The 10234-nt window shown below is 42.4% G+C and overlaps 1 protein-coding gene across 2 annotated transcripts; it reads left to right on the forward strand.

Moving 5' to 3' along the window:
- The first annotated feature begins 5403 nt into the window (after positions 1-5403).
- On the forward strand, positions 5404-10234 carry npy7r (neuropeptide Y receptor Y7). Of its 2 annotated transcripts, none has more exons than XM_086178880.1 (2): positions 5404-5495; positions 7974-10234. In XM_086178880.1, exon 2 carries the CDS (start codon positions 8012-8014, stop codon positions 9125-9127), a length of 1116 nt encoding a protein of 371 aa, XP_086035006.1. In that variant the 5' UTR covers positions 5404-5495; positions 7974-8011; the 3' UTR covers positions 9128-10234. The 2 variants fall into 2 exon arrangements, with proteins under 2 accessions (XP_086035006.1, XP_086035005.1); XM_086178879.1 differs by lacking the exon at positions 5404-5495 and adding an exon at positions 5748-5785.

Below are 10234 nucleotides of genomic sequence, written 5' to 3' on the forward strand. Positions count from 1 at the left end.
ATTCTACTCACAGGGTTGCAAGGGTCCGGCTGTTATCACAGCTGAAATTGGGAGCATGGCTGGTACCAATTAGTTTTCAGTTAACCTGCATAATTTTGGTGTGTCTGTGAAACCTGAGTGCGTGGAGGGAAATGATGCAGGGAAGGGGAGAACACGCAGGGCATTATTGGTAGACATAAATAACAAAATCGTATGCCGAGAGAATCTCCTCTCAGAGGTTTCGGCCCCTCCTTCGTTCTTTGCAGTTGGTCTAACCATTCGAGGCTTGGCGGAGAGGAGCCCTTTGTACGCAATAAATAGCTGTTTGATTCATGATACGGCTGAACAGCCACCTGATGAAGCTCTGTTGTGTCTGTGGTTTTGCTCATGATACAGGATTTTATCATTTCAAAGGTGTGTTTACCATTACAATGACTATCTGCCCTGTAAAGGGACCAGCAAACCCTCAATAGCCCTGGCATGGGGTTCGGCATCTAAAACTGGGTGCACAACATTTTGACCTGATAGAAAAAAAAAAAAAAAAAATTGCATTAAAATCCAATTTAAAATGTTAAAGCATGTTTGCTTGTAAGTTCAGAGTTCCAACTTTTTTTGAACCGTCCTACATACCTTGACAAAAATGCCCCTGAAAAGCAAGTACACAGAACCGTGAGTGTTCAGCAAGAGGAAGCCAACTCATCTGATCTGCAAAGAGCACATCACCTCCACTCTAAAGTACATTACACACCGAAATGGGTTTTTGAAAAAAAAAAAAAAAAACAAGAGAAACTTCTTTGCTACTTTAGGTGTGACTTCAAAAAACACATAACGCAGTCTGCAATGCTGTCTGAAACAGCCACACTTTCCATACCGCTGCATTGCTGCCGTGTGTTTTCATTTCCTGGTCTTTATCCAGAGGAAAAATTAACATAGATCAAATAATCAAATCACCCTTGTCAATTTTTCTATTTTTCTGACACTGTAGCAACTGTCAGGAATTCAACTAATGTGCCCTTTGGATTGGAAAACCAGTAATTGTTATACTGTGTAATATGAGATTATACCTAAAACCAGGTTATGGTGATTCTCCCATGAGGATTTATGTCAGTTTGGCAGCCATCGCCTTCAGCTTATCTTCTCCTGCGTTTCGTTTAAACCTTCAAGTCAGGTTTTCCTTGAAAAAAAAAAAAAACAATTACACAGTTCATCGTCTTCGCTCTGTCTCCACATTCAAATGTAACTGCTACACTCCCTGCTCTCATTCTCCGTCACCATGGTCACTTTTGCATTTATTGCATGTTAAAGGAGCACCATATGGACTTCTGTACAATCGCTGCATTGACTGGCAATTGATTTCCAGCGATCTACATTGCATTATTGATATTAATGAGGCCAGTCTTCAATCTGTTCACCATTACTTGTCCGTTCTTGCATTTTGTCGCTCTATACGTCTCAGTTTTCTCAGCGCTCAGTTATGCATGTAAACTGCCATTATGGAGGTTAGCAGGTTGCTTCATTGTCTATTTTTATGCAAACCCGAGAAATGTGAGGCCGTAGAATCAAATCTGCTCTACTCTAATCTGGTCTTGGAGGGAAAACTGGAGGGATACGAACACCTCAGGTCGTTACCTCCAATTGGCATTTCAAATAATACTCAATCACAAAAGGTATCAGACTATTCAATAGGTTTCATTTGTGGGACCTGAAATGATGTAACCCCTAACTGCCTGCCATGCTGCTGATGTTTATGGGTATTTATAGTTTTGCCTATTTATGGATGTTTGTCGCAGTGGATGTATGTTGCATGGTCATTTGTCTCTCCATGTGGGCTTGTGATTGAATTCCAATGACTTTTGCAGTGTATTGCCTATTCTAATCCGAAAGACACAGATCTCGATTCCATGTTGTGTCGCATAAGGAAAGCCAACATTCTGAATTCTAAATAATCTACAACAATAAAAAAGTTTTTCCTTAAGACTCCTTTTCACACACTTCACTTCACTTACCCATCCTTTTGAATACCCCTTATCAGTATTGAATTAAAAGGTCTTGTGTCTCGGCCCGTCAATTTTCATTTCAATTGCGAAACAAATCTCATTAAGAAAAATGATCACGAATCCAAGCAAACTACAGACATAGAGAATCCCCCCCTTTGAAAAAAAAAAAACAAACAAATAGGACAAATCACCCTAACGGTGTGCAGGGGACACTGAGATATATGATCATGTCAGCAGAGGTTAGCTTGCAGTACTCTCTGAGGGGGTGGATAGAAACAATGATCAGAAGAAGAGTGGTCTGACATAAATGCAGCATCCCTGGATAGAAGTACTTTGACACTCACTTATTGGTTTATGCTGACTGATAACAGCTTAGGCACTGACTGATGCAGGTGCATCTCCCATATGGTGGATAATGTGTTGTAACTTTTGTCAAGACAAAAAGAATTTGTCTGCACCGCGGTAAAACCTGATTACCACCTTCAGCCCTGTCGGTGATAAGCCGGTCAGGAGCAAGTGCAGAAATCCACTATCAGCAACGCAGACAGGTCAGGCTAGGAGAACCGCCAACCTTGACTGCTGAGTAACCCGGTTCATGCTGTGGGCAGGAGATTGCTCTTATAATTAGAAGAATAAATTGAGGCAGAGAGGCAGTTTTTTTCCCGATCAATACGGGATAATCTAAGTTGCTCGGTCGATCAGAGCAATAATTATTGCAATGTTAAATCTACTGTGTCTTGGATGATTCAACGGGTTCATGTCTCCATCCGACTAATCAATCTGGGCGCCGGAATAGTGACAGGAAATATTTATCAGCTCCAGAGAGCAGGGCTCAAAGGAGGGATGACCTCCAGTTTTGTTTATCGTCTTTCCACGTTGGCAAAACATCCTCTCGGTTGTTGACACTTTTTCCAATCAGATCAACACACACAGACACACACACACAGACACACACACACACACACACACACACACACACACACACACACACACACACACACACACACACACACACACACACACACACGCACAACCCTTTTCAATCTCTAAATTTAAATTACAGTCCTCACAAAGAAACGATCAGGCGACAGGTGCGAAAGAATGAATCATTGTCCTTGTAAGTACTGCAAGTGCACTTCTGAGTTTTTTCTTATCTACTTTTGCATCAAGATAAAATTTTGATTTATAGTGCTGGAGTTCATCGAGCACATTTGTAAGTTCACGGCGCTGTGTTATTTTCTTCCGCCCTTGAAAATGCTCGCAGTAGGCCACTGAGATGGAAAACGTCGCAACCAGTCTTACAGACCATCCAGCTGTGCTTTGGAAAATACTTCAAGCTTTAGTTTAGCACAGAATTCACACCGCCTGTGACTAATTACAACCTCATAAGTTCAAAAGTCGGGTTGTGTATGTGTGTGTGTGTGTGTGTGTGTGTGTACTTGTATGCATACATACATAAAATAAAGGAGTAAAGTGAATATGTGGAATAATTTAGAAAAAGAAAATGAAGACATGTAGCACACTTAATTGATTCAAAAACTTATTGAGAAATAATACTATAAAATATAATTAGTAAATATAAGAAATATAAAAAATTAGTAATTAGTAAAAAGTGAATCATGAGCTCCTGAGGGAGTGCTCGTAAACCACTTACTGTAGGTATCATATACACATTGCATTAATTTCTTAATTTCTGAAGTGGGGTGATGTAAGGTGGCCTGGCAAAATGACACCATTTCGCACAAGGTAAAGTTGCTTTTGAATGTTTGGGAGATTTTTATTTTAATTAATATTTTGTGTTTCTTCTTCAATTATATTTCAATCCCTTATGTGTTTAGTGTTGCTAACGTTTTGTCATTAATTTATGTCAAAAAGACCAATACTCAGTATACTAAACTACAATATTAATACATACACACCAGTGATGAGCGGTCAGGAGAGGCAGGAGAGGACGTGCCTCACTTGTCAATCTTGGAAAGAAAAAAAAAGAAATTGTTATATTTATCAGTCATTTACACTATAAAGGTATTATTCGTTTAACTTCACCAGTTTTAGATTTTTTTTTATTCGAAATCACTGGATTTTCACATTTACTGTTCAAATGCTGAGAAGCAATGTGCAATGAGGCTGCAGACTGTTGAGCCTCAATGTAGATTGCGCAATAACGGCTTACTGCCGGGATGCTCTGCATTAACACTGTATTGCTGTCTCTCTGTATGTTGCTATTAAAATATTTGAACACTTTTGCTGCACGTTGTTTTTTTTTTTTGTCAACAACTATCTCTATTTCTAGTTTCTTGTGCTGAGCGATCATAAAGCAGCTACGAAGAGCCACTAAGTGAGGCACACAGCTCTCCTGCCTCACGGTAGGGGCTCTCTTGATTCCAGGGATTCTTCTTGCGACACCTCGGCTGCAGAATACAGTGAGAGCAACCTCAAGTTAGCAACTCAAGTGCAGCCATCCATTTATTTTTTCCTCTCGACAATTTGAAAGTGGAGGATTACATATCCAAACTTAGACAATTTTCTAAATTGGACTTGCATGGACTTCATTTATAAGTTATAAGTAAAGCCATAATAACTTTTTTTAATTTAAATGTGCTTTTTTTGTGTGCTACACTTTGTAAGTGGGAAAAAGGCTGATGTGATATTTTAACCATAATCCGTGAACTGCTGCCAATCAAATGATGAACAAGCTTATCTGTAGGGTTCAAATGTCTGATTGTGATGAAATCATGGCCTCATCAGCCATGAACCTCACCGCACCTCACTGATACACACATGCATGTATACAGTACATACATGCACGCATGCATATGTATATGTATACATGCATATTGCAGCATTTTAGTCGGGAAAAACACCTGGTTGGGAAAAACACAATTTTCTCATTTTCTTCCTCCATTTTTCGCTACAATATATTAGAAATGCATGAATACATGCATGCATATGTATATGTATATGCATATGTATATGTATGTGTATGTGTATATGTATATGTATATGTATATGTATGCATGTATATATTAGAAATGAGCATTGATCTGAATGTCAATAGACTATCAAGGGGCTGCAGCAAATCACCTTAGAGAAACCTTCTTTCTCGTGTAATTCAAAAGAAGTTTATACTTGACTGACAGACGTGACTTGTTTCATTGCTCCACCTCGGGTTCTGGACACCAGGTCCCTTCCGATGATGATGAGGAGCCATAAACACACCAAGACTCGCATAACAATCATTCCAAAGTCCTCTCCGGCGCGGACGCAGAAAGGAGATCCAATGCTGCCAGAGAAGGGGAGTGCAGGCTGAAAGCGATGACTTTAAAATTCTTGAAGTATATATCTATGGATAAGAAACTTTGAAACGGGCTCCTAGGAGGTGCCAGTCCCAGTGTGCGTTGTGCGGAGATGCGCACTCGGCGCCACAGCCGGGAGGAGCTTTGGTTTTTCCCCTCGTCTCACGCCGCTCCTGACTAAAAAAGAACCGTTTCCGAAAGGCGCCACAGAGGAGGGGGAAAGGTGAGTCCGATCAATATGTGCATTGCTTTTTCTTCCCTCATCAGTTTAGACGAAGACTGTGAGAAGGGATGCGGGGCTAAAAAAAAAAAGCGTGGGGAGGATTAATTGCGCTGCCATTTGTATATGCATAACCTCTATAACAAGTGCGTAATTTGGATCTGAGCGTGACACCCGGAATGGGGACGCAAAAATAACGGATTTCAGCCCCGTATTAGTGCAGTGGACAAGAGACCCGCACCTGCCTGACCGGCTGAGAGCGGCGGGAGCCGTGATGGAGGTATTTGGATGCAGTAAGTTAAAAACAGATGACTGGAATTACGCACCGGTCGAGCATTGATGCGTGTTTGATGGTGTGTGTGTGCGTATGTGAATGTGGGTATTTTTTTTTTTTTTTTTAATTTTATTTTATTTTTTTTGGGGGGGGGGGGGGGCAGTGAGCAGTGCAAGCAGTTTATGCAGTTTTACTCTGATTTTTTTTTTTGTGTTCCAGCAGATGTAGGATTCTTCAGTGGCACAATCTTACTTTGCCTCAAGTGAAGAAAATACCCACATCCCGCCTTCAGACTCGCCTGTTGAAACCCCCCCCCCCTTATTTTTGGTGACGAGTACACGTCCATGCGGCTGAACAGCCATGCTCGTGCATGATTTGCGTGTGATTGCGTGGTTAGTGGAGGATTGGGGGGGTGGGGGGTGGGGGGGGGCGTGGGGCGTGGAGAGGGGGGGCGGTGGTCCTTCCACAATTCGGTTATCCTGTCAATGATTTGAATCCGAACATGAACGACTCAAAATTAAGACTGTGCACTTAATGGCAACTGCATATCGGTTCAATGCAACTAGATAGATAGATAGATAGATAGATAGATAGATAGATAGATAGATAGATAGATAGATAGATAGATAGATAGATAGATAGACTGAGCATGCATGCAGATCCTTAAGGATCATTAAAGGATTAAAAAAACAATAAATGCAACAACTCTGCAAACTTGCCTTACATTTCTAATGTTTCCATTGACTGGATGCAAATCAGAGGACGCCCCGGGGCAACCCGCGGCTGCTCTGGATAAATGGAGTTTATCTCACTAATTTAATTTGAAAATAACTAAGGCAAACTCAAGGGATGGGGCATAAGTCAAGAAGACCTGCTGTTTTTTTTTTTTGTTTGTTTTACAGAGTTGCTGATGGCAACGATGTACAAGGGATATCGCAAGGTCTTATCTAATCACACCACACCGATCGGATGCACAATTCCAATGATTGCACATTATCTAAGTCGGTTATTTGCATATATATATATATATATATATATATGCATATATTTATATGTGCGTGTGTGTGTGTGTGTGTGTATATAATGGGTAGTCACAGCCCATCAGAGGTCGACAGAAAAGTCATGCTTGGAAATGTACAAATGAAAGTAGGGAACAGTTTTACACGATGCCGCAGGCACAGCCTCTGTGGGAAGTTTCCGTTGAACCGTAGGCATAACATAATATCTCCCTCATGAGGTACAGCTGTGTGAGAGCCACCTCCTCCAGCTGGAAGGATGCGGTTTGAATTGGAAACCCCCCCCCCCGATCACTTTGCGATTTTCCAACATCTCACGTTAACACAGACGCAGTCCTGTCTCTTGGAGAATTTCTGCACAATGAAAGCAAGTGGAATTTACCAGACCGAGTATCTGCAAAGAGGGAACATTCAAACTGGTCAGCATTTGTTCCTCAAATGCGCATTTCAGTATTACAACTTATCAGAACATTAATTTCTCCAATGACATTATGGGCAATTATTCGAATAATTAGGTTCAGCATCTGATAAATGGCTTATCTTCCAAATGATGCTGGTTCATTAATCGAAAGTTGAATAATAGATAGTGAACAACAAAAACCTTTTCCCCAAGTGATAAGCTGGTAAAGATGAAATTGTCTCAATTCTATCGGGTCTCCGTTCGTCAGGCTTTTCGAGCCTCATTTTTAGGAGTGAAGAGAAAAGAAATGAGGATGATGTAAGAGTTGCGGTGGTAAATATAGGGGTAAGTAACAAATTACATATCGATTAGATAGAAGGAGCATGTGGTTATTTACCAAGGAATGCAATAGAAAACTACAATTTAGTGTGGAATTGGTGGATACCCGAGGTTTAATTCCCAGTAGATTTTTCTCAGTGTGACTCGGGGTAATTGGAGAACTGCAAGGCATCGTGCCCGTGTGGTTGCCCCCAAAACTCCCAACTGTTTAAAATTCATCATTTGTTGGTAGGAAAGGGGAAACGAGCGACCGGTGACATTGTACATGTTTCCAGCGGATTGTCGCTCGCAGGTGGGGAAACGAAATTGGCGACCAGAAGGGAGAAAGAGAGAAAAAAAAAGACACAAAAATGTGATTTGCGATGACTTCCTCTGTAATGGCTTTTCTTAGCTTGTTAGCAAGAGCATTGTGCTGGGGGCTTCAGTGATATTTCAGGACTGTCTCTCCTCAGGTGCTGGTGTAGCCGGGACCGAGTGCCTTGAGATAAAAATGAGCCCGCCGGACGCGTCCAACAGCACGGGGGGAATGGATGCCGCTAAAACGGAAGCCTTGACAGGGCTCAACGAGAGCATGGACCTGCACCTGCAAGGCTTCCACACCGACATCACGAAGCACCTGGCGGTGCAGATCACCCTGATCACGGCCTATTCCTTAATTATCCTCCTGGGGCTGCTGGGGAACACCCTTGTCATCTACATGATCATCCGCTACAGAAACATGCGAACAGTGACCAATTTCTTCATCGCTAACTTGGCCCTGGCAGACCTCCTGGTGGACACTCTGTGTCTGCCCTTCACTCTGGTCTACACGCTGCTCGATGAGTGGAAATTCGGGGCGGTTCTGTGCCACATGGTGCCTTTTGCGCAGGCGCTGAGTGTTCACGTGTCCATCCTGACCCTGACTGTCATCGCTCTGGAGCGTTACCGCTGCATCGTCTTCCACCTCGGCCGGCGGCTTACCTGGCACTCCAGCTTCCTAATAATGGCGTCCACGTGGACTGTGTCAGCCGTCCTGGCGGCGCCACTGGCCATCTTCAGAGAGTATCGCCACGAGGAGATCCCGTCCATTAACCTGCACATGGCGGTCTGCTCGGAGAAGTGGCCCCACGGGACCAGCAGGGATGGAGTCATCTACAGTTTCTCCATGCTTCTCTTGCAGTACATGATTCCTTTAGCCGTCATCAGCTACGCTTACATTTGCATCTGGGTGAAGCTGAAAAATCACATCAGCCCGTCCAGTCGCAACGAAAGCATCAACCGCCGCAAAAAGACCACCAAGATGTTGGCCCTCGTGGTGGTGGTGTTCGCCATCTGTTGGCTTCCCTTCCATGCGTTCCAGCTGGCCAGCGATCTGGACCTGGTGCTCAGGTTCAAGGAGTACAAACTCATATACACCGTGTTTCATATCGTGGCGATGTGTTCAACCTTCACCAACCCTCTCCTCTACGGCTGGATGAATAAAAACTACAGGAATGGCTTCCTCATGGTGTTCCGTTGTGAGGATAACCCCGATTCTTTCCATCACGAAGGCTCGATCAGGACACGCTCTATGAGAGGCTTGATTATGAACGGCCGTGATGGCGTGCATACTCCGACTGCTGTATGACATTAGCGACACTTAACCCGAACACGTGAAAACCACCGCTGTTTTATTTTTTTTTTCGATGCTCGTGGTTCAAAAGTAGCCCTTTGACTTGAATGCTCTGATCTGGATATTGTCCGTGTAGCTGGGAAAAAAAAAAAAAAGCTTTGCATGCATATCACTTCATGTGAAAGCTCTTCTTTCTTTTGTGAGTGGTATATATTTGAAATATGTTTGTTGAATGTATTCAGATATGTGTTCAAAATGTTTACTATTGTGTTCATTATCTCAGTGCAATGTATTGTGTGTTTTCTGCAAATGCAGAGCCCTCGGCGATAAGGAGCATCCGATAATTTGTTCACTCCAGCAGGCAAGTCACGTGTTTATATTTACAGAAGGGAGATTATGATTACTGTGACCATACAAACAAGGTCCGTGCATTCATGTGCCAATTTTTTCCTTTTGTTGTCATTCAGATGATATTCAGTTGTTCATGTTTGAATTTATCACTTTTACAAAGGCTTACAACTCAGATTTATTTGTTACAAAAAAAAAATGATGTTACTGCTTTTCTTGTCAAGCAGGTACTTCACTGTGTTTATCAAATGAACAAAAGCACTGGGGGACTGTAAGGACCAGCAAGAATCTCCGCATCTGGGAAAGGATAATCGGAGGATGTTTAAAATGGTGATTTGCATAAAGTCGGAGTGTTAAGAACGATATTCATGACATTTACTGAAAGCAGGTCCCTGCTGGTGGTTCTTACGTTACAAACACTACGACAATGGTTGGCCACAGGGACTCTTGGAGCACAAATGGCGCCATCATTTTACACACAACCCCCAGGGTTGAACTGAACACCAGGAGAGCTGTCTGATAAAGTGGCGTGGCTGAGGAATGGTGCAAGCAACTGATATTCTACATCTTTTTTGGTTATTGACTTTGCCACACTCGCATGACTAGAAAAAATACTGTATTCAAAATATAAAGGGCCATTTATATGAATCATCAGACCGATTGTGTTACGGGAAACAGCTGTCACATCCATCCATCCATAGATGAAATGTTAGTAGAGGAAATAGAAACAGTGCATTTTTATACCAAAATTAATACCTCCGGACTGTGTTTTGA

Source organism: Fistularia commersonii, chromosome 31, assembly GCF_037954325.1.
Source record: "Fistularia commersonii isolate RoL2024-O1a breed Wild chromosome 31, RoL_Fcom_v1.0, whole genome shotgun sequence".
NCBI lineage: Eukaryota > Metazoa > Chordata > Actinopteri > Syngnathiformes > Fistulariidae > Fistularia > Fistularia commersonii.